General features: G+C 44.6%; 1 protein-coding gene across 1 annotated transcript; it reads left to right on the top strand.

Moving 5' to 3' along the window:
- The first annotated feature begins 1,853 nt into the window (after positions 1–1,853).
- On the top strand, positions 1,854–24,018 carry shprh (SNF2 histone linker PHD RING helicase). The gene is made up of 30 exons (XM_023839253.2): positions 1,854–2,031; positions 2,814–3,400; positions 3,843–3,972; positions 4,079–4,300; positions 5,091–5,169; positions 5,297–5,447; positions 5,706–5,808; positions 5,997–6,253; positions 7,577–8,197; positions 9,256–9,507; positions 9,606–9,684; positions 9,804–9,967; positions 10,131–10,387; positions 10,836–10,957; positions 11,328–11,416; positions 11,518–11,610; positions 12,331–12,438; positions 12,711–12,853; positions 13,556–13,729; positions 15,651–15,713; positions 16,726–16,951; positions 17,263–17,400; positions 17,843–17,944; positions 18,072–18,143; positions 18,970–19,158; positions 19,919–20,011; positions 20,163–20,249; positions 20,589–20,767; positions 21,023–21,103; positions 22,007–24,018. The coding sequence occupies exons 2-30, from the start codon at positions 2,825–2,827 to the stop codon at positions 22,104–22,106; spliced, it is 4,950 nt and encodes a 1,649-aa protein (XP_023695021.2). The 5' UTR covers positions 1,854–2,031; positions 2,814–2,824; the 3' UTR covers positions 22,107–24,018.
- The last annotated feature ends 458 nt before the right edge of the window (positions 24,019–24,476 follow it).

Below are 24,476 nucleotides of genomic sequence, written 5' to 3'. Positions count from 1 at the left end.
ATTAAAGAGAAACACCACAGAATACAGCCACCATTGTGCTTTACTGTACAATTGGTGCTCTTCGGGTTTTACACCAGACATACCTATTTACATTGTGGCCAATAAGGTTGCTCGTACACTTCTGACATCATAGAGACATGGACACGATGACTTGTCATTGCTATGAAAGTCTGTACCTCTGTCAGAGTTACCTGGAAATCAATGGTGTTCCTTTTGAACTGTTATTTGCTTGAACATTGATAGATGACATGGCCAAGACAAAGTCATTTGAAATATGTTTTTGTCATCTTGTCATCCAACATGACTGACAAGAATTTTGTATGGATACTGAAAGTGGCTTGGTAAATAAGAACATACTGTAAGAAATTTACAAACGAGAGGAGGCCATTTGGCCCATCAAGCTCGTTTGGGGAGAACTTAACTAATAGCTCAGAGTTGTTAAAATCTTATCTAGCTCTGATTTAAAGGAACCCATGGTTTTAGCTTCCGCTACACTAGCAGGAAGACTATTCCATATTCTAACTACACACTGTGTAAAGAAGTGTTTTCTTAAATTCAGTTCAAAATGTTCTCCCACCAATTTCCACCTATGGCCATGAGTTCTAGTATTTATACTAATATTAAAGTGGCCATTTGGCTGAACAGCATCCAGACCCATTAGAATCTTATAGACCTGGATCATGTCCCCCCTTAGTCTCCTTTGCTTGAGGCTGAACAGATTCAGCTCAGCTAACCTCCCCTCATAAGACATTCCTCTAAGACCAGGAATCATTCTCATAGCCGTACGTTGCACCCTTTCCAAGGCAGCAATGTCCTTCTTAAGGTATGGTGACCAAACCTGCACACAATATTCTAGGTGGGGTCTAACCAAGGAATTATATAATTGTAGCATCACCTCCCTTGGCTTAAACTCCACACACCTAGAGATGTAACCCAACATCCTATTGGCCTTTTTTATTGCTTCCACACACTATTATTACACTATTTATACTTCTGCTCCCTGCATGGATTACTTTACATTTATCTGTGTTAAATTTCATCTGCCAGGTATCAGCCCAGTCGCTAATTAAATCAAGATCCCATTGTAGCCTCTGTGCTGCTAATTTAGTATCTGTTACACCACCCACCTTGGTGTCCTCTGCAAATTTAACCAGTTAACTGTATGTATTGTTTAAAAATGACTGTTATCCACCTAAGACTTCAACACTTTCTTCCATAACAGATCACGGTGGACTGGTGATCAACATAACAGAGAAATGTATTCGGTTTGTAACAGATACAGAGAAAGTTTCGGGGGAGGTAACTCCAAAGCCAGCTTGGTTTAGAATGCATATCCTCTGGCTTAAAATAGAACACATCACTGTGTGAATATTCCCCCAACTCTAGGCAAACAGACAACTTCGACCTTGCAATGGATGGGCCAAAAAAGGAAGAAAAAAAAAAACACAGAATATTACTATATCATATTGTCTTCCTACTGAGTGCAGAGGTGTTCAAAAAGGGAGAAAGCTAAATGGAATTATTCTGTAAATCTAATGCAATGTACGTGTATATTTAATAACAAGTCACATTATTGTAAATGGTATATTCAATAAATATCCCATTTATCACATTTAATATACATCAATTAAATATCACAATAGCGCTTCTAAGCCATAAAAAAGAATGCCTTTATGGAGCAAACAACCCATTAATGACAAATGAGCTCAATGATCCACGCGATTTACCAATTACACTAATACAATGTAAACTAATTATGTAACGCAATTCGATCATTATAAAAGGGTAAACAACGCCCCCTGGCGTCTGCTAAGACGATCAGCAGCCAGCCGCACGCTCGTCGCGAGTTAAAGGTTTTACTTCCTGTTGCTGCATTTAAAAATGGCGCAGCGTTGGTCACCCAATTCCACAATATAAACTTGTTTGATGGAAACGTTTCGGTGTGATTTTATCGCTGCCTTTTAAGTGGTTCCTCTGATTTCATCCGCCACCAGGTTATAGCGACAGTGATATGTGCGAAGGACCTTGTTGGTAAATACTGTCTGGTTGTCTTTGTTCGCTGCTCTATTCCGAGCTATTTGAGTCGTATTAAACTGTTTTGTCCAAATCATGCTTCTCATCTGCTATCATTATTATTATTATACTTAATGATGCTGAAATACGGTCGCTGTATGTAAATGTTGCTGGCATTGTTGAAATGATCGTGCAGAAATGTATGCAAGTTATATCAGTTTGGTGCAGGTAGGTCGATTGCGTATCTACTGTAAATACGGTTTAGCACTATGTTGCACATAACGATCAGCTTGATCCTTATGAAGCTGACGAAGTTTGAGGTGGTGCGTGGATCTTAGGCGTCGCGTTGCACTGAAGTAGGTGTCAAATGCATCAGTATCGATGGCGGTGGAGTTCTGTGGTCACAGATATGTTCTGGCTCCTCTATTTCCAGTCGTGTATCGTCGCTGTTATTTATCAAGTAATGCCGCAGAGCGAGACAGTTGCGCCGCCTGCACTGACCTACTAGTCTAACGTGGCTTATGAGGTCAATATGGAAGTTTTCCTTTTCAATTGGGTACTTAAGTGGGCTAAGAAGCCACTGCAAAAGAGAGCAGGGGTCAGATCCCTGAATGAGAGCTTTTGGTGTTTTATCGCTGAATAACTGTGAAAAACAAAATAATTATAGCGCCCTCTTTGGAAACTTGATTTCAAGCTTTCGTACATTTGCAATATCACACCAGCGGCCTTTACAGTGAAACTTTTATACAATGAGTGTCTGTACCTGAATGTACATTTATGTCTTTTTCCACTGCCAACAGAAGTCTCCTCAATGAGTAACAGAAGGAAACGGGCTCCGCCTGTCAGGGTGAACGATGAAACCAAAAAGAAGCTCGACTGGAACATGCACGAGGACAGAAGGAGTGAAGCCATCATCCTGGATGACGACCACATCCTGTCCTCAGAGTCTTCGTTGGTGTCTTCCTTGGCCGTGGGAAAAGATGACCTCGAGGCCAGCTGCTCCAACTCCTTAGTGCTTGCTGAGCCCGGGCAAGAGCCCTCGTGTTCATCCTCGGAGAAGCCCCCGCCTTTCAGGCTGGCGTTGGTGCCCGTCTCCGACGGGGATCAGGCCTGGAGGGCGTTACTCGGCGAGTTCTACCTCAGCACCAGCAGCTTTCCCGTGGATCTAGAGGACAATCGCTTTGTCCTACAGCGGAGTGGTGATCGGCTTAGTATGTTCCCTCTGGAAGATGCTGGAGCCAGAGATGAGGGAGAGTCTGACCAGGCCACCGTATCTGACTTTCCAGTAGAGTGCTCTCTTGCTGTCCCAGTGTTGGAAGACCTGGAGTGGCTGCAGAGAAGGAGGATCATCCAGCTTTGTCATAAACAGGACAGGGTGTCCATCAAGGTAACATAACGATGTATAATTACAACTTGCACAGAAGATCTGAAGTTATCATTTATGTTGATGGATTTTATGTGTTGAAGCTTAGGCTCCACCAGGCCATCCGCTATATACGTTTCAAACCCATATCACTTTAATATCTATGTCATAAACATTCTGAAAGCTGGATCCACTTTTTGTGACTTTCCCATCATAAATGAAAAGACCACCCGTGGCAGAGAGGTTCAGTGGTTCCCAAATGTTTTGGGCCACTTTGGATCAAATCAAAGCAGCAAAGTACCACACGGGTGGAAAAAAAAACCTGAATCACAGCGACAAATTACCACAGTCTTCTGATGTACCAACTGGGGGTGTTCTGTGTACCACTGGGGGTAGGCGTTGCACACTGAATACACTGAACTAAATAAATCAAAACTGTTTAGTGCATTTTCGCCCTTCTTGACAGGTTGGAATTTACCTGTTGGAGGCCGGTTTGGGACGACCGGAGTTCCTGAGCGAGGGGAACAGCAGGATACGAAAAGTGAACCAGCTGATGCAGAAGCTGATGGAGTTCTTTTACGACTTCATCATCCCCGGTAACCCACCGCCGGGATAACCTGTGGTATTCCCTAAATCTCTTTCATTGGGGGTGGCAGGGACGTGTGAGGATATTCGAGGAACGTGTCCCTGTTTGCCCGGCAGAGGTCGTGGAGGGCGAGGAGGGGAAGTGCGACATGGAGCTGGAGCGGCAGAACGTGGGGGAGCTGTACGATTACGTCAGGCACCTGCACCAGGTGGAGGGTCTGGATCTGATGGTGCAGGTCCAGCATGAAGCCCTCATCCCTGTCCTCAGACCCTATCAGTGTCAGGCCGTCAACTGGATGCTGAAGAAAGAAAGATACGGAAAAGATGCAGCGACGCAAGGTGCTCTTGTTTATTTTCCATCCATCTTTCATGTGTCCTTATCCAGCACCAGGTCACCGTGACCTGGATCCTCTCAGGAAGCACTGGGCAGGGACAGACTACCATATCTCAAAGGATATAAGGATTCAAAGTATTCAACAGCTTTATTGTCATTTGTACTGGCACAAGAACTGAGTGCAATCAGACGCTTATTTGTTTGTTTCCTGCAGATTGGGTAATTCAACACAGGGTAAGATGACATGGGACAAAAACTTAGTAACTGGACATAGGACAACAAATGTCTAAGATAAGAAATTTTATGAGGCAACTTGTGGACAGAAAACACCATTAGGTACTAAGATGAGAGAAATACACACAAAAACGTTATACCTTCCATTGACTCCTTTCTGTTGCGTATTATTTGTCTTGCATTTATTTTTGATCTGTACTTGTTAATTTCCTATTGCCATGTCCCTAACAGTGGCAAATTGTGCCAACAAAAATTTCCACTGGCTCTGCTTGTGTGGCAATAAAGACTGATTGCGATTCTGATCCCTGGAGGTGTGCGGCTACCCAATGATCCACCCTGTGTTTTTATTTTGCATCCGCAAAATAATTATTTTTAGAGTCAATGAAGCGTGAGGATTTGCTACAGAGACAAAATGGCACTTTTGTCAAGGAAATGGACTGAAAACAAAGTGGGTGGTGGGGAACAAGATGGGACCTGGATGCAGAATGTGAAAAAAATGTGAAATATGACTCAGCATTTCTGAACAAAAAAAAGAATAAATTATTCTTCCTCCCCCTGCAGAGAGAACTATGCATTTTCTTTGGAGGGAAGTGGTCGCTGTTTGTGAAAAAAAACTGTTCTATAATCCCTACACAGGCTGGTAAGTACCATGTGACGTGTGCATGAAATATAAAAGTAAAACTTTTTATGTTATGAGAGACCATATGTGGGAAGTGCATGAAATTAGTAGTATTTAATTAAGATGTAACTCTACTCTCGGTTCTCAGCCTTATTCGGGAGTTTCCACTGGCTGGGGTGGACTGGCCCGGAGGCATCCTGGCTGACGAGATGGGGCTGGGGAAGACTGTAGAGGTTCTGGCTCTCATCTTGGTCAATACCCGGAAAGGCCTCCAGGGCGGCGCTCTCACTCTGCCTGCAGTTAGTACTCGCTCTGTTTTCCTGTCGCTTTTTAGCCTGAAGCACAACTTGAAACACAGGCAGTTGGTAGTGTTGTGGGTAAGAGTATTGCCTTGTGATTGTGTTAAAGCTTCAAGTTGTAGACCGTTAACGCTGACTCCCCCAGCGCATTCCCCAAATCCGTCCCTATAATCAGGGAGGTAGGGAAATGTACATTAGGATTTAATAAAATAGCTTGTTTTTGTCATTCTGAAAGGCTGCTCTCTTTCTGGCTTCCAGGGGAAGTCAGTGAACTATTTTGTCCCCCCACCACCTACAAAGAGGGAGGGGACTGACCATTACAAGCAAAAGATGCAACCCAAAGAAAAAGTATCGTATCCAGGTACTCGTTGGCGTTAATATGGTTCAATATTCTGTGGCAAAGAAGTACCCATTGATGGAAGCTTTAATGTTAAATTAAACTGCTGATGTGTGTTAAAGCGCCGCGACATATGGAGAGGTGGAATTCGAACCCGTGACTCTATAGGTGTAGAGCTAACCGCTGAGCCTCTATTTTCCCTTCCCTCACAGCCGTACGCGTGATGCTCCTGACCGCCATAAAAGAGATGAGGGTGGGAAAAGGAGCCTCTATGAACGCCATCTTCACGTACATCCGCGCCACGTACGGCTACGACCTGCTGAAGAACCGCGGCCACATCCGGAAGGCGCTGGACAAGCTCATCAAGGAGGAGATGGTGGAGCAGGTCAAAGGTCGAGGGCTGGCTGGCTCCTTCCGGCTGGGGAAGAAGTATAAAGAAAGCAGGAGGAAGGGCAGCACTGGGAAATCTGTGCGTACGCTTTTTTTACGAAATGAAGGGCGTTGGATAATTAATACCATCATTTATTTTCTAGTACTAAAAAGAAGTTTGTCTTAAGAATTAACCTCTGGTAGAATGGATGGATGAAAGATTAGTCTTTTGATGCGAAGGAGAAACCTGGTAACCTTTTATGAATTTTGTGTTTTAGAATCAGTGATATGAGCAGCATATAACCCTGGGGAACCCAGACCACCTTATCATTATAGGAGAAATATGTCCATTGGCTAAAATGATCATACGGACCCAGTGAACTCAAAAACAGGTGTTTTGTAAAAATAACCGTTTCCCAGTCCATGTTATGAATGTGCCATATACGACCTGCCGGACTGTTCATGCTGTTCCAACTTGTTCATTTCACCTATGAAATAAGGACAGAAAAGAAGGAAAAACCAAATCTTTGCAACATTCTCATTTTCAAAATGCATTTATTGTTTTCCTTTTCATCATTCACCATGTGCTGGCAATAAAGCACAGTCTTCAAACATGCCAACCCATCAAGAAACAGGTCAAGTGAACAGACCTGCAAAAAGGTGTACTGCACACAGAACGTTTACCTGGGGTGGCTTGTAAGGTCTGGTGCACCATCTGTATTCCCTCTGTTTTTGTCTGAGGCTGATGTTGAGCACATGGAACATCATCATCACAGCTGTCAGAAAAGTTTCAAAATATCCAAAACCCAGCTGTACATGTTCTATAACAGGGTTATTCAACTCACGGTCCTCAAGGTCCGAGCACTGCTGGTTTTCCAGCCTTCCTTTACCTGTCAGTCAGGTGTGAAGCCTCTGACCAATCAGAATCAGTAATTATTAAACAACTACCTGGGAGAACTGAAAACACGACCTGGATTTGGAATCAAGGTCCAGAGTTGAAGAACCCTGTACTATAACATCAAAACATTATAACTGATGATGCAAAATTTCTTCCACTTACCTATTCACAGCTTGACAGGTGAATCTTTGCGGCATGTACAGCAACAACCTCAAAATGCGGTGGGGGCCATATTTATTGTGGAAAAAAAATCTGGTTAATTCAGTCAGTAATCACTAAATGTCACTGTTACTGGGTCATATATGGTACAATGGGCTGTAAAGCAAAAAAAAATTCTTAACTTTGATGAGTGGGTTGAATGTAAGGCAGAAATAAAAGGAAGGGTCATATATGACCCCGTGGGTTCCCCAGGGTTAAGATGAGATGTGCTACCTGGCCACAATGTATAAATGCGTTGTTTTACATGAAGCACAATTTATGGATATTGCGTAAATATTCATTTTGTGTCTTTCCTTTCCCTTTAAGCAAAAGGCAGGCCACCAGGAGAGTAAGCAAAGGAGAACATCTTCCAGGTTTGCCAGACAGGTGAAGGACACCAACATAGAGCACCCCCTGGTGGAGGAGTGTCTACACAGCAGCATCTCTGCGGGGCCCCTTTCTCCCGAGTGCCAACATGAACTGGACGATTCGTCGGAGGGGAGGAACTGTAGCACCCAAGATTCACAAATCACAGCCCCGGCAGATGGGCCTGTAGGGGGCGCCGGAGAGACAGACATGGATCCCCTCAGGGGAAGCAACCAAGAGGTGGTGGTGGGTGCAGACGTGACGGATGTACCTGCCCGGGCCTCGGCGGTTCTACCATTCAACACTCCTGACTACCGGTTTGAGTGTATCTGCGGGGAACTGGGCCTGATCGACTATAAGGCTCGGGTCCAATGCCTTAACTGCCTCCTGTGGCAGCACGCTGAGTGCGTCAACTACAAGGAGGAAAGTCTGGGGAAGACGCCCTTCTACTGCCCACACTGCCTGGTGGCCATGAAGCCAGTGCCCACGCGGGCCACCCTCATCATCTCTCCCAGCTCCATCTGCCACCAGTGGGTGGACGAGATCAACCGCCACATCCGGTGCTCCTCGCTCCAGGTTCTGGTAAGGTCTTTCTGAGGGTGCGAGAACCTTCTGGGACATCTTGTTGGACTGCATGCGGAACATAATTTCTCAAAGCTGTTGGTTTCTGGGGCTCCACCTCAAAGGCATTTCGGAGCCTGCTGCTTGCCCTCAGATGTTCCAGAAACTAAACAAATCGCTGGCGAGTCAGAAGCTTGTAGCTAGCGTGCTGGTTAGCAGAACACGCTGCTTTACCATCTAAATGGGGAACACATTTAATATTTAGTATGGTGACTGTTAGTGGTCAACTGGGGGGCCCCCAAACCTCAGGAGCCCCATGCAAATGGATAGTTTGAATGATGGTAAACATCACTGCTGGCCCCTTGTCCGGATCACTAAGAGAGCCCCCTACAGGTACACATGCACATTGCGGTTTCTTGTTTCCTCATAGTAGTTTGCCATCCATTGTGTTCCTTTCTACCTCATTTTTCACATGCCTGGCTTTACGTTTCCGCATAGTTGCACGGCAGTTTAAAGCTGTAACTGTAACAAAGTGCCCTGAAACATGCTCTATATACCAAAAAAAGAAAAAAACAGCAAAAAAAGGCCCCTGTTTGTCAGGATGGTTACAGAGTTAAGTAGTTAAACCCAGCAACGCGCCATTCCCTGGGGGGCTGGTTTTCAGCTCTGGTCCCGGGGGTACGCCGTGGGTGTGTGCTGGCTTTCGGCCCAGTCAAAACCTCCAAGAATGAATCTAAGTCTCACAGCTCCAACTATGGGGAATCAGACGATGAATTGTAATCAATGTTCATTCAGTACTGTCAATGCATTGTGGGACTATGGGATGATATAAACGTCACTCAAACTTAAATTTTCTCTTCTTTTTGATGGAAAGACAGACCACTTTACAAGTTATTTCTACAATCTTTTTCTTTTTGTTTATTTGTTCAGCTTTTTTGTTTTGTTTGTTTGTTTAGTTTGAATTTATGTAGCACTTTGTTTGAGATTTTGTTGTTTTAAACACCTAAACATTTTGATTTCATTTCATTTTGTTACCAGAAGAAAGCTCGATTTTTGGTTTGTTTTCTTCACCGTCCCAGGTTTACAGCGGCGTGAAGAAGCACGGCTTCGTGCAGCCTCACTTACTGGCCGAGCAGGACGTGGTCATCACCACGTACGACGTGCTGCGCTCCGAGCTCAATTACGTGGACATCCCACACAGCAACAGCGAGGATGGCCGCCGCTTCCGCAACCAGAAGCGCTACATGGCCATACCGAGCCCCCTGGTGGCCGTCGAATGGTGGCGCATCTGCCTGGATGAAGCCCAGATGGTGGAGTGCACCACCGCTAATGTGAGCTTTCCCTCGTGGATGTTCAAAGTACACCGAAGCCACGTGATATTGTATCTCACATGCAGTGAGGTTCACTGTACGTTTGTCTCCCCCTGCAGGCCGCAGAGATGGCATTGCGCCTTTCTTCAGTCAACCGCTGGTGTGTCAGTGGGACTCCCGTGCAAAGAGGCCTAGAAGGTAAAACCCCAAGTCATCCTCATGGGGCAACATGGTCTAGCTGGTGACAAGGTTGTGGTCTGTGTCTACAGAGGTTGCCTCTCTAGACAGTTAATGTGTTGCATCACTCCCCCGCATAGATCTATACGGCCTTGTGTTGTTCCTTGGGGTTGACCCCTACTGGGTGAAGTACTGGTGGGACCAACTCCTCTACCGCCCCTATCGCCGGGGAAACACAGAACCCCTCTATAACGTCATTGGCCAGATCCTGTGGAGGTCGGCCAAGAAGGACGTCATTGACCAGGTCTGGTGAATTCTACAAAGACAGATCTAGTAAATTGTTCAAGAATGATTTATACCGATTATAGTCAATGTTTTTTACTTTGTTTCTGTTCAGACATTTATGTATCTTAATGAGGCACCAAAATAAGTTCCAAAAAGGTTCTTTCTTCGCTAATCCACACCAGATTCAGATTCCACCTCAGACCGAGGAGATCCACTGGCTCAATTTCTCGCCGGTCGAGGGCCATTTCTACCACCGACAGCACGAGGTCTGTTCCCAGGATGCGCTCCACAAACTCAGGAAGATCTCAGACTGGTCGCTGCGGCTGGGAAGCCTGGACCGACGGACGGTCAACAGCATCCTGTACCCGCTGCTCAGGCTGAGGCAGGCGTGCTGCCACCCGCAGGCCGTCCGTGGCGAGTTCCTGCCCTTCCAGAAGAGGTGAGCTGAACTACTTCGGGCCAGATGTTCCAGAAGATCCACCAGCTGGTGTCATGGTCCGGTTTGGACGATGGATTTTTTGCATTGTGTTAGGAATGGTATTCGTACTGGTACTGGTGAGTAAGCACCTAACTCAGTTGTCCGAAAGCATTTTATTAGGCACTTCCCTAATCAGCTACACAAGTACTAATCTACTCAGAGTATGAATTTTGTCACCCAGGTTAGTTACTGGTAGTAGTTCTTTAAGAAGGAGGAACTCTGTTTTATTTCATTTAAACGGTACAGATGATAGGAAGGATTTAGACCGCTGATGCCTGTGTATATACTTCTGGTCAAGTTAGAGTGCCACCTAGTGGCTGGTTGACGCGAAACATCACCTTACTACGGTGGCATGGGACATGAAGTAAGGCAACCTGCTTACCCCCCTCCCCCCCCCTCCCCATTTTAGCACCATGACGATGGAGGAGCTTCTCAAGACCTTGCAGAAGAAATGCCGGGTGGAGTGTGAGGAGGCACACCGGCAGCTGGTGTGTGCGCTCAACGGCCTGGCCGGCATCCACATCATCCGAGGTGCGCCCCCTAGCTGCGCGGATGCCAGGGTTGCTGCTCAAGCACCTACCAGGGCCTTGTTTGAGGAGGACGGCTGACCCAAATTATGCTCCAGAAAAATATCCAGCTATCAGCGAAGTTTATCATCTGTCAAAGTTAAGCAGTTATAACTATTAATAGTAGTTACTATGTTTCCTGGAAAGAGCAGTGCACTACCATAGAAAGGCAAAAGGTAGACAGTCAAAAAAATGTTTTCTTGCCAGCATAATTACCGGGTCTTGCCTTTGTGGGGCAGTGCATCCTCACACCTCCAGGGTTGTGGGTTCGATTCCCGCACCTGTTAATGTGCATTAGGAGAAGTGTGAAGGAGCCCTTTCTCTGTCTCTTACAGGTGAATTTGTTGAGGCCGTGGAGATGTACAGGGAGGTGCTGCGCTCCTCAGAGGAGCACAAAGACAGGCTCAAAACGGACTCCCTCCAGGTCAGCTTCCTCCCATCCACGTCCGTCCTCCTCTTCCTCATTTCCGCCACGGGCTCTATATGCGTTTACACTTACGCTGCCCCTTTCCTGTGTCTGAACAGAGGTTACATGCCACACACAATCTGATGGAGCTGCTTTGTGCAAAGCATCCTGGGATACCCCCGACTCTGAGAGACGACCGACTGAAGGAGGAGGTGCGTCCACTCCGTCCCTGTCACATGATTCCTGAAAAATAAGTGGTAACACTTTGCTTAAAGCTGTCATCTGTAACGCACTATAGATACATTCATAATGCATTATAATGGTCGGTATCAGAATTAATAAATCATTACATTTTCTACTGACAGTCACAAGGGATTATAGTGTTGATTATAATACTTCATAAGCTCCAATGAAGCTTTCATCTATAATGCACTATGGATACCTTTATAATGCATTATAAAGGTCAGTATAAGCATTACGGATGCTTTGTACTGCATTATGAAGGTATTTATAGTGCAGTATAGATGAGAGCTTCATAAAGCATTCATAATGCATAAACGAACATGGCTTTAATGTGTTTTGCCCTTTTATAAATATTTGTATTTTTGTAATGCTTTATGAATGTATTATAATGTGTTATGAATTTGTTCATAGATTCTTACAGACAGGGCATTCACAGAAGGTGTTACCGAATCAACTTATATACACACATGTACATGTGCAATCTTCTACATGTGAGCATGTTTGTGTAAGTAACTTTGTTGAAGTATGAGTGAGGGAATCTGCATTTATCTAAGTATAGGAGCTTCAGTGTGTAAGTAAATTTGCCTATAAGCATATGTTTCTAAGGATTAAATTTGTCGCTCGAGTGCTTGATTGCATTTTTGTCTCTGTGTGTCGGGTCCCCCCCCCCCCCCCCGGTCCTCCACCAGGCAGAGCAGCTGAGGCAGCACTACATGACCAAGTCCAACCAGGAGGTTTCCGACGCCCAACAGGCCCTGCAGCCCGTCCTGCAGAACATCAGCGAGCTGAAGGGCAAGGTGGGTGTAGCCGGGGGCGGGGACTACATCATCATCATCATCATCATCATCATCATCATCATCATCGTTTATGAAGTGCTTTCCCTTAGCTGGTACCCAAATTATAATCTAGTAACAGCTAAAAATATTAATCTAGTAACGGTTTATTTTAACTTGGTCGTCCAAGTGAGTTACTGGTTAAAAATTCTGTTAGACCGTTTGACCTTGATTTAATTTGTCGAGACAGAACGTTGGATTTAGCTACCGGTATCGCACCTGTGTTTGTGCTGCAGGTAGATCTGAAGTCCCCCTGGTGGCTGGACGTGGTACAGCAGGCCATCCGCTACAACATCGACGATGACCTGGTGCTGCGCATCCAGAATGAGCTGACCTGCAGTTACAAGCAGGAGCCCAGCAAGCTGTCCTTAGCGGACAAGTGAGTCGAGCTCTGAGAGCAGCCAGGCAGATGGCAGGGTGGAAGGTGCCGGTAATGCTGCCTCCCTCACCTCCTTCCCGTTCCTGACTATTACAGACATTGTAGTAATTATAGGCAGCTCTTGATTTACGTAAAACTGACTTACATAAATCTGGACTTACACAAGAAATATACGAGACACATAGTTTGAGGAGGCTCTAATGCAAAATAGCACAGCATATGCTTGTAAGTACATTCATAGTGAATTTACAGTATTTAAATGTCGTTTCATGTATTTTATATGTGGTCCTTAGTATGTCTTAGTAGTATATTTTTGGCTTATGAATTATTTGCTATTTGTGTCTTGAATGGTAACTTTATGTAACTTTATGTAAGGGTCTGTGGCATGGATTAATTACACGTCAGTTGAGAACAGCCTGTTATTATCAGCGATTTATATAGCTAATTAAAATGGAAACATGTAGCTTTGTGGCTTCATTTGCCGTGTCATGGAGAAGTTATAATTTCTAAGCTTTAGTACCTTAAAGGAGGTGTTTTGTTAGCCTTGTTCAGCTAATTGTCCACCAGAATAATTGTGTAAAATTGTGTCGTAAGCTGACTTTGCGACTTCTGTTTATTGGTTTCCTTAAATAACAATAAAAATAGCTACGTTCCATACCCGACCGCATACCCACGTGCCGCTGTACTCATCCATCCCCTCAGGTTCCGGGACGGTCGCGGCCTGCAGTTCCTGCTCACCACTCAGATGGACGACCTGATCAAGTCCCAGAAGACGGTGCAGGACGCCGTGAAGAAACTGGAGGGCCCGCCGTCTAAGGAGGTCATCGAGGAGGCCACCATCTGTCACCTGAGACCAGTGCGGCTGCCACTTAACAAGTGAGTGCTGGTCTCGGGGCGCCGAAACGTCGCTTATGTTCCTGCCCTCTGGTTACACTCATGCAACATCTGAACAGCAGAGTTAATTACCTGTCAGTCGCCAGCTGGTTTACTTAAGGGGCGTAGCTAGAAATTCTAGGCTCACCTTGGGCCCCAGGCTAGGGATGACACTTTCAATCTGAAGAAATATGGGTCTCCCACAGTGCATAGAATTCGTTGACATCCAAGACAATGGTATCCATGGTCCCCACAGAGCGGAGGCATAATTTTCAGGGCCCCTATAAAGTGCTGGACCCCCGAGTTTGCCAGGGTATCCATGTCCATCTGACGCCCCTGGGTTTAACCCAGTTAGGACTGATGGGTTGACCCCATTGGCTGGTTAAAGGGTTTGTGACCTGTGATGTGACTGTTTATAGGACTGTGGGAAAGCCTGTGCAGAGTCATGTGACACAGGGATACAGATTCAGCCCTCATACGGAGGATTTTCCTTTTCGGGGCATTCGGGAGATGGACAGAAAAGAGGGGGCGGGGGCTTTGCAACAAAACACTTTTCTGGATAAACAAATGAAAGGCCTCCATTTTCGGCAGAGGGCAAGACAACTTTTTTTGGCTAACTCAGAATTCTCGGGATCTCATGAACATCAGTTCAGCCGCACAGAACCAGTTCATTGCATTCTGGGGAATTAAAAAAAAAATAACAAGATAAGGTTATATAAATAAAAAGGAATAAAGATGAAGTGAAACAATCCAGGACAAAGAGAGGGGGTCACTTGACTTCCCTCTTACACCATCCTGACAAATACACATGTTTCTGAAATGTTTTAACAAGGCAAACAGTCAAGTCAAAGGGCTTCATTCATGCTGTCTTAATTCCATGATCGTCTGTGTTAGCATGTATAGTACTTTAAATAATGGACATTCACGCTGCACAAAGATATTTACGTTGTTTTGGAAGCTGAGATTCACAGAAGGTCAAGTGTGGTGACGTAAAGTGAGGAGAGTTTAGGGTCAGAAAGCATCCAGCGTCCCAGGAGCAGCTGAGATTAAGGGCCTTTTGCAGTGTTTGTTCGCTGAAAATAAGAGCCTCTCTTCCTCTAGAACAGGGGTGTCAAACTCATTTTAGGGTGAGGGCCGGATGAGAAGAAAATGTGACCATGTGCGGGCCGAATTTATTATTATTTTTTTTTAATCATAGTGCATCAAATTACAACAAATGCACTATATTCTGTAAAACTGCATTTAACAAGTCCTCAGGAACTGTTCATTAACACTCATTCCTTTTTAATACTACTACTACTAATAATAATGATGATAATAAAAAAGATTTGATATTTAATACTATTGTTCAAATCATCCCGCGGGCCGTATTGGACACCATAGTGGGCCGTATTCGGCCCGCGGGCCGTATGTTTGACACCCCTGCTCTAGAACATAAGAAATTTACAAACGAGAGGAGGCCATTTGGCCCATCAAGCTCATTTGGGGAGAACTTAACTAATAGCCCAGAGTGCTATTTAGCTACGCTAGCAGGAAGACTATTCCATACTCCAACTACACGCTATGTAAAGAAGTGCTCCCTCAAACTTCTCTCAGTGTAAGTTTTTTTTTTGTTTGTTAGTGGATTTTTATAATTAACACACAGTATAACAACAATGGGCAACACCATTAATTACTGATGGCACCCAAATCCATTTAGTGAGCCACATCATGAGCTTTGCCCTTACTCCACAGCCACCCCTTCCCTTATCACACCTTCAAACGTTAAGTGGGACAGTGAGGGTGTCGGAACTGTAAGAAAAACAAATTAGCAAAAAGTATGAAAAATAACACTGCAACAAACAAACGACTGGTGTTTAAAGTTGAATGAAAGTTGCCCGGTGTTAATCTAATGGGGAAAACGTGTCACTTCCTTTCGTTTCAGCTGTGTGTTTTGCAAAGCGGACGAACTATTCACGGACTACGAGTCCAAGCTGTTTTCTCACACGTGAGTATGCCAATGCTGGAGAATTGCCACGCAGAAACATGAAGATGCACGACACGGTTGTCTCTGTATGGAGAGGGCTTGCAGACGAACATGTAGACGAACACACAGAGGAATGTGCAGACGAACATTTATTTTATTGGGTAAATATAGTGGTGTTTATCTGCCATTAATAGTAATGTACGACACTATACATCCATACAGGAATGAGGGGAATGGCTTGAAAGGGATGCTTGTTCATCACAGGACACACACATGGTCACATATTATGTACAATCAGACCAGCGTTCTCCAATCTCATTTACAGTGAGAGGTACTTCTACAATGAAGATAATCTGAGAGCTTGTATGTGTTTGATGTAGTACAGGATGATATCAGGATTATATCAGTCGGGTGGGGTGTTGCAAAGGTATGAGCTGTCGACCTGGGGGGGGGGGGGTGATGATTAAATGCCCCAGTATACATGTGTACAAGCAAAAAAATAACGAAAAACCTATTAGAATTAGTCCTATTTTTAAAGACTGCTATAGGAGAAACTCTTTGTTCTTTGTTTGTAGCTCAGCAGTGATGGCCAAATGGTTAGGGAAGCACACTTGTGGTCAAAAGGTTGCTGGTTCAAATCCCTGACCAGCAAGCTACCACTGAGATACCGCCCCATGCACTGAATTAGCTGCCCCCTGCTATGTCGCAACGTTACATATGGATGCATTTCGTTGTTGTGTGCTGTGGTGTGACAACAATCACTTTAAACTACAGTACTGCAGTAATCGTTTGCAGGTATTGGGTTCAAATCTCAGCATGTTACGTTTCTCTCTGATTTAAGTCACTTTGAATAAACAAATAAATGAATCTGCTCTTCGGCTGCCTATGAGTAGTGAACGACATGTTGGTGACCGTTCATCTAGCGTCATCGGTTTACCTGACTGCTCTACTAACAGCTGCTGTACAGTAGGAGTGTTTTTTGCATATTCGAGGTGCAATGAAAACACCCCAAATCTCCCTCGCCGCACCTCAGTGTGAAGGGCCAGACAGCCATCTTCGAGGAGATGATCGAGGATGAGGAGGGCCTCGTGGACGACCGGCTGCCCACTACCAGCCGCGGCCTGTGGGCGGCCAGCGAGACAGAGCGCTCCCTGAAAGCCATCCTGTCCTTCGCCAAGGCCCGTCGCATGGATCCCACGCTGCTGGAGGAGGGCACCACCTTCATGGAGCTCTTCGAGGCGTGGAAGAAGGAGTACAAGGTATGCAGCCGTGCATTGTGGGTAATATTTTCCATTTTGATTTTTCTGACGGACCTATAGGAAAATATAGGCAGTTGCTTAGCAGGTCATTTCACTTCACTTGCAAAACTTATTGAGATAGATTTACACTTCATTCATGTGTTTACATGATTAGTAAAAGTTACTAATAGTTATGAAGCAAACGTTAAACTAAGCTGCTACCTAATAAGGTTTCGGTTCAGCTGCCTTGTTCAGATGTATGAAGACTGAGCCCCAGATTAGCATTTAGCTGTAGAGAAATCACATTTGTCTTCCGGCCGGTGGGTCGGCAGCTACTGCACGAGTACTGGATGGTGCTTCGGGACCACGTGTCGGCCATTGACGAGCTGGGCATGGCCTCGGAGCGGCTGCGGGTTCGACACCCGGACGAGCCCAAGGCCAAGGTGCTGCACATCATCGAGCCGCACGAGGTGAGTGGGCGTCCGGGGTGGTCCTGCCCCCACACCAAAAAATAATAATTACAGATTATCAGTTTGTATTCTATCTGGGTCTTAATTTCAGGATTTTCCCCCCAATTATTCTGATGGATTCCATAATGTGGAACAACTTGTAATTAACTGATGAAATCAAGTATGTGTGTGCAATTGGCTCAAGATTTAAGATTATTTATTGGCCTTTTGCACTTCAGTACAGGGGAATTCACAACTGAAGCATTCATTCGGTGACACAGAACAGCACACAGGATTAAACACAAAACAGGTCACTCGCAAAAATTAACAGCCCCTCCAAAATCCTTCTGATTTTTTTTTATGGGCGTATGTCTGTCTTGAAGTTTTGTGTGGTTGTGACATCATTGCCTTTTTATGATACACATTTATTTTTTTATTGTTGTTTTTTAAAAATAATTGTTAGGTGGAGCAGAACCGAGTGAAACTCTTAAATGACCGGGCAGTGGCCAAATCCCAGCTGCAGAAGAAACTCGGCCAGTTCCTGTACCTCACAAATCTCGAGAAGGTAAACCTGTGACGGCCCGCTTTCGGCTAATCTCGGAAACGATCCTCTCATTTTTCCTCGGTATCGTCAGTGCATTTTGCTCTGGCCACAGCTCATGCCTGTTCTGTTCTTGAACACCAATTTACAGTCCCAGGACAAATCCACGGGGGGCTTGAACCCAGAACCGTGCCCCATCTGTGCCCGGCCGCTTGGACGAGAGGTGAGCCCGTCCGCCGGCTCCACGCCGCTCGCTTGGGATCGCGTTAAATCGCAGGGCCTCATCACCCCGACCGGCTGCCAGAGACCTCACTGTGTACTGGGGCCATCTGCTGCCGAGACCTGCCTCGCTCCCTGGATTTGAGAAGGAAAACAAAGCCAATGTCTGTTCCCTGTTACGGATGTTTTTACATTAATTTATTTAGCAGGTCCTTTTATCCAAAACGACACAATTGAGAGAGCAGGGTTAGGTAGTCACTGCCCGGCGCTGAAATCATTCTGCCATCCATGGGATTTGAACCGGTGACCTTCTGATCACGGGCACAGAGTCCAAACCACCCGAGCCACATACCCCCATTTAAATCCATTTAAATTCAAATCAGAATCACCCAATGCTGTAGGTACTTGTCCTATTGACCCTTATCTTGTTAAACGAGACAGCTCTGGGAGCGAAACACCCGATCCCTGTCTGAAGGATGTAATGAGGAAGAAAATAATTCTTTAACAGTTACCCTGCCTGTCAGGGCTCCGCAAAACCTAATGACTATTCCAGAATAATCTGCCCAAAAATGGAAGAGATTAAATCTTTATGGATGCATATTTCACTACGTTGTTAAACTCCTCTCCTGACATTTACATAAGCATCCATAAAGACTGCAGATTTTATGAGTGCTTGTGGTTGCTTTTTTATAAATAGTTAAGCGAAGGATGCAATAGCAGTTTTCATGACGGAATTGAGGGTTTGGTGCTTTTTTTAGCTACTGGCCTCGTGCAGTGTAGCTATAAATTATCGGGTCTGGTCCGTGACTGTTTCCCCGCCACTGCGCCAGTGGGCCGTGCTGACCTGCGGCCACTGCTTCTGTAACGAGTGCATCGCCATCATCCTGGAGCAATACAGCGTGGGCACGCGGCGGCGGGCCATCAAGTGCGCCATCTGCAGGCAGACCACGTCCCACACGGAGATCTCCTACGTTTTCACCACCCAGGCGGCCAGCCAAGGACACGACATCCCTGTCAGAGTGAGGCTGCCTTCCCGTTTTCGAGGTTCAGCTGTTGTTAGCTTTTATAGCTATTGATTTATTGATGCAGTTTGACACACATATAAGAGGAACTTTATTCATCCCAGAGGGAAATTCTGGTGCATGCAGTTTGGGTACACAGAGTGCAAACCAACAAACATGCAGTGTAAAACAAGACAAAGTGCCAAGACAATACACAGTTTGTGGGAGTTTTACTTACAAAAAAAGTGTTCTGAGGGTAGAATGAAAAATGATTCGTTCAGAGAGAGAACCAGTCAGGTGGGTCCATTCAACTAGAGGAGGCGGGAGCAAGCCATCTGATTAGTTGGTCCCGCCTCCTCTAGTTGCTTGGACCAACCATTTGTACAATCAGATAGCACCGGATGTTTACTACGGCAAAGACTGGATATATCGTATCAAAAACATAAATTGTTTTTGAGATTGATTAGAGGTACAGTAGCTGATTTCAAATTAAGCCCCATACAAACTTTCCAACTTGTTTTTAAGTAAAATTGTGATTAATAAATGTCTTTTTCATGTTCAGGAAAATGCACCTGAATGTGGGGCAGGGATGCTGTAATTACTTTTGATTAATTATAGCAGCTGATTGCAGTTTGAATCTTTTTTTTTTTTTTCTTTTCCAAGCGTCCTGAGCCATTAGTGTGTTTTAAGTGCAGTAAGGCTTGTTAAGGCAGGTTTTTAAGGTGGCACTATGAAAAATGTGCTAGTGCTATCTGTGTTCCTGTCATCCTGACCTCAGGGAAGTCACTCTACCAAGGTAGAAGCAGTAGTGAGGACCTTAAAGAAGATCCAGATGGCCGATCCGGCTGCCAAAGCGCTCGTGTTTTCCACGGTGAATTCCATCCCAAGCTGCCACCTCCACGCACGACTGAACCCAACCTGTTAAAGCGGAAATGTCACACCCGCTTTTCCACACGTGCGACAGAATTTAACGTGATGTGCTGTCGGGTGATGCTGACCAGTGTTTCGCGTGTGATTTTCAGTGGCAGGGTGTCCTGGATATCATCGCACAAGCCCTCTTCGACAATAACATGGAGTTCTCACAGATTAATGGGATTCATAAGTTCCAGGTCAGTTTTTATATATTTTGATATATATATATATATATAATAAATCTGATTATGAGTCTGCCAGCATGATCTCACTATTTGGATTGTCTTCCGAAAGAGAAATGAACAAAAAATTCCAATCACTTCTTGTTCTCTGTGCTTGCCATTCTTAATCAGTGTTAATCAATATATCACATTGAAATTCACGTCATCATAGGTTATTCATTAGAATTCAAAAACGGCAATGATGTATCTTTGGCATTGAATCTTTTCTTCTCTGGGAGAGGCTCGAGACTGTCTGTCTGTGACCCTGCTTCCGGAAGATGGATGGATCATTGCGTCTTGGTTTCGCCCCTCCAGGAGAACCTTTCCTCTTTCAAGTACGACGAGAAGATCAACATCCTGCTGCTGCCACTGCACACGGGCTCCAACGGGCTGAACATCATCGAGGCTACGCACGTCCTGCTGGTGGAGCCCATCCTGAACCCCGCCCATGAGCTGCAGGCCATCGGCAGGGTGCATCGGATCGGCCAGACCAAGCAAGTCCCAGCTTCAGACCTTCCTCCATAAACCTCGCTGATCAGCATCACGCTAAGATCAGACCTTAACACTGAATCCTCTCCAGCTAGATTTTCTATAGGAGGAGCCATGCTCTTAGTGATCGTCTTCAGACCCTGTATATCTATATATTTTAGGCTTCCTTGCTGTGACCATCTGATAGTTGAGTCGTTTAACCTCCATGCCATTTCTACTCTGATGGCTCTTCGCTAACAGACTCTTTCTCACGTCACCAGGCCGACTTTTGTCCACCGGTTCCTGATTAAATCCACCATAGAAGAAAGGATGCAGACCATGTTGAAAACAGCGGAAAAAAGGTGATTTTTATTTCATAGTATAGTTCTTGAGCAAAACAGAGGATGTAATTTATTAATGTTTTTGATTTGATGTGTTCAGAGTCCATTCTGTCCATTTTCCATAACCTCATATGTAAAAGCTGCCTCGTAGAGAAACAGGATACGAGGCAGGGAGCGGCCTGGATGGGATGCTGGTCAAAATAAGGATGCACACGCACACCTGTACTCATACCTTTATGGGCACCATCCATCCAGGGGAACCCTAACCCCATAATGATACCCTTAACCCCTACCCAGCCCTAACCTTAACCACAAGTAACCAAACACAAGACTTTTGCCATTTTTACTTTTCTTTTTATTACGTTCACAAATTTTTATAAAATTAAGTTTCCAAAAAAAATGTCCCCACAATGTCAAAATAACACGTTTTTATCACATTGTGTATTTGGTAGAGTAACTAGAGAACCCTGAAAACCCCACTTGAGCATGAGGTAACCCACACTGCATCACAGGCTGCGTTACATACTGCATGAAATGCTGTGTCACACTGTGATCCACACTGCATCACAGACTGCGTTACATACTGCATGAAATGCTGTGTCACACTGTGATCCGCACTCCATCCCACACCGCATCACACTACGAATTACATACTGCATCACACACTGCATCGCACAGTGATGCACACTGCATCACACACTGTTACACACTGAGTCACTGTCTAAACCCTTGGAAGGACCAAATCTCTTAAAACCACCTAAAAACACAGCATCCTGTTAGACTAGGTCCCGTTTTGATGGATACTCAAGATCCCCAGACGTCGCTGTTACAGACGGGTGACTGGTTACAGCAGTGGCATCTGAGCAGAGCCAGACACATCGGTTCTGATTTGGGAACTGCTTGTAACAGCTGTGTTTCCACCAGTCACAGCACCTCCGCCGCCATGAAGCACTCGGAGGCATCGGTGCTGACGGTGGCGGACCTGGCGGACCTGTTCACTGAGGACCATGAAGCCATGGAGTGACAGGTCGGGCCAGCAGGCCCCGGGCACAGGCGGGGACATTACGGTGGCCACGGAGGACCAATCGGCACACAGCGTGGTTTGTCCCCATTTATAAATGTGCACTTTGAGATGTGGGTGGTCATACTACACTGTTCTTCATATTCAGGGTTTCAAATTGTTTTTCTAGGCTAGCACTTAAATGTCCTGTACATAGGAAGATGCGTTTAGAAAATACCAGTACCTATCTCGTGACATGTTAATATTCAGCAGTAAGTCACTTTTCAGGGAAGAACCTCATTTCTGAAGAAGTGTATTTAAAAAAGACTCACTTTTCAGTCACATTCCAATCTTGCTTTTGCTTTTCAGCCCTGTCTAGTTATAGTCTAATTATATATTTTCAGTCATATTGGTAGCAGAATTCAGTTTTTAGCCTTAATTGAAGGTATGGGAGCCAGCTTAATTTACCATTGATGATATCCCTGCATAATGTTTCAGAAAAGCATTAGCAGAATCTTCAGAGGGTCATCCTTTAAGTAAGAGCTGGTTTACTTTGAAAGATTCAAAATATCTAAATTAGTTTTTTTCAGGGCATTTTTTGTCAGTATTACTATTTTCTAATTGGCTGCTGTGTTTTATTTTTAATTGGGTACGTTTTTTAAATAAAAAAAAAAATTTAAAAATCCATAATTATAAGGCCCCTTCTTTTTAATGGAAAAGCACTACATTTTTCCAAGACTTGTTCTCAAGAGAAATGTTGATTTTTTTGCTCCCTGTTGAAATTTCTCCAGTGCGAATGTTGTAAAGGGGCCATTTTCTGGCCGTAAAAGTTCCATTTCTCCTTTATCATGCGACAGAGACGCTGGGCTTCTGGGATGTGCGCTTGTTTTCCATCTGGCGAGGTCCTTTAAACGTGCCGTCTGGCCGCGAGCCAGAGGCAGGCTATCGAGTCAGACTTTACAGCTCGTTTTATTCGCAAAACAAAAACAGGCAGAGCCAGTCAGTGCCCATAAACCGCATCGCACATCCCATAAGAGGGCACTTTAAAACAGCACAAAAAAACGCAGGGGGGCCCAAACTCATCAAAGATGTGAGTAATAGAAACGTCCCCACCCAAATTTTCTAGATGAGACCAGCAGGTGCTGGCTGTCGATAGTGAGATCACGTTCTCCCGCGAGCCGCCCAGTAAGAGGAAGTGTTGCATTGCATCTTCTCACCCAATGTAATTTTGTTTCTCAATTTAATTCCATTAGGATAACATTAAAGGGATGAATCCCACCAAGGCCGATGAGCCTATGAAATGTATTACCTTGGGATGCAGGCCGTTCTCCAAAGTTTCAGTTAAATCCTTATTCAGCCATTGAACTACTCTAATAACGTACATTCAGCAAAAATCCACATTACCTTTAAGTCTTAATCTCCTTACATTTTTTAAAAAAATTTGCCAGTCAAATACTCAGTGGTACAAAATGTTCTGTTTTGTGTAAATGGATCATAATAAATGTTTGAAGAAATTGCATCAATATTTAGCAGTTGGATGATTTAGAATTTTGAGCAGGAGGTTTTTTTCTTCTCTGTAATAGGAAAGAGAAACTAATGCCAGGATTTGAACCATAATGGGTAGATCTTTCCGACACCGCGATGCCAACACAAAGCCAGCAATCCTCTGACCTCCTCCTCCTGGGGTAGCACTTCTCATGGCAAAAATGAAATTTTCCCATTTTGGCGAAATATTAAGTACAATACAATGTCAGCTATTGGTTAGCATGTTAGCGCTGTTATATTTGTGCTCCACCACGCTAGTGCTGGTATTTAACATTCCAATAAACGTTTGTTTTGCCGAGTCAACTTGAACCATACAGTTAAACTTTTAATTTATGTCTTCTATGTATTTATATCTCTGAAAATACACCAATAAATGCCTGACTTATTTTGATGAAGGTCTCTTTTTTGTATCTACTGTACCATGTAATATGTCAGATGTTTGTCGCCTGTTCTTCTGGTTATTTTATTTGTCTGATTATTTTCCTGTGGGCTGAAAATCCGGGTCTACAAAGTGGCCGCAAGTTCTATCCATGGTTCCGCTAACAGGTTTGGATGCTGTTCAACCGAATAGTTACTTCAGCATTAGTTCAAATACAAGAACTTGTGGCCATAGGTGGAAATTAGCAGGAGAACACTTCAAACTGGATTTAAGGAAGCACTTCTTTACACAGCGTGTAGTCAGAGTATGGAATAGTCTTCCTGATAACATAGTGCAAGCTGAATCCTTTAAATCAGAGCTAGATAAGATTTTAACAACTCTGAGCTATTAGTTAAGTTCTCCCCAAGTGAGCTCGATGGGCCGAATGGCCTCCTCTCGTTTGTATAGTTCTTATGTTCTAATTTCTTTTC

The sequence above is a fragment of the Paramormyrops kingsleyae genome, chromosome 14, assembly GCF_048594095.1.
Source record: "Paramormyrops kingsleyae isolate MSU_618 chromosome 14, PKINGS_0.4, whole genome shotgun sequence".
Classification (NCBI taxonomy): Eukaryota; Metazoa; Chordata; class Actinopteri; order Osteoglossiformes; family Mormyridae; genus Paramormyrops; species Paramormyrops kingsleyae.
Note: the sequence above shows the minus strand (reverse complement) of the source record. Positions and strands in the feature narration are given on the sequence as shown.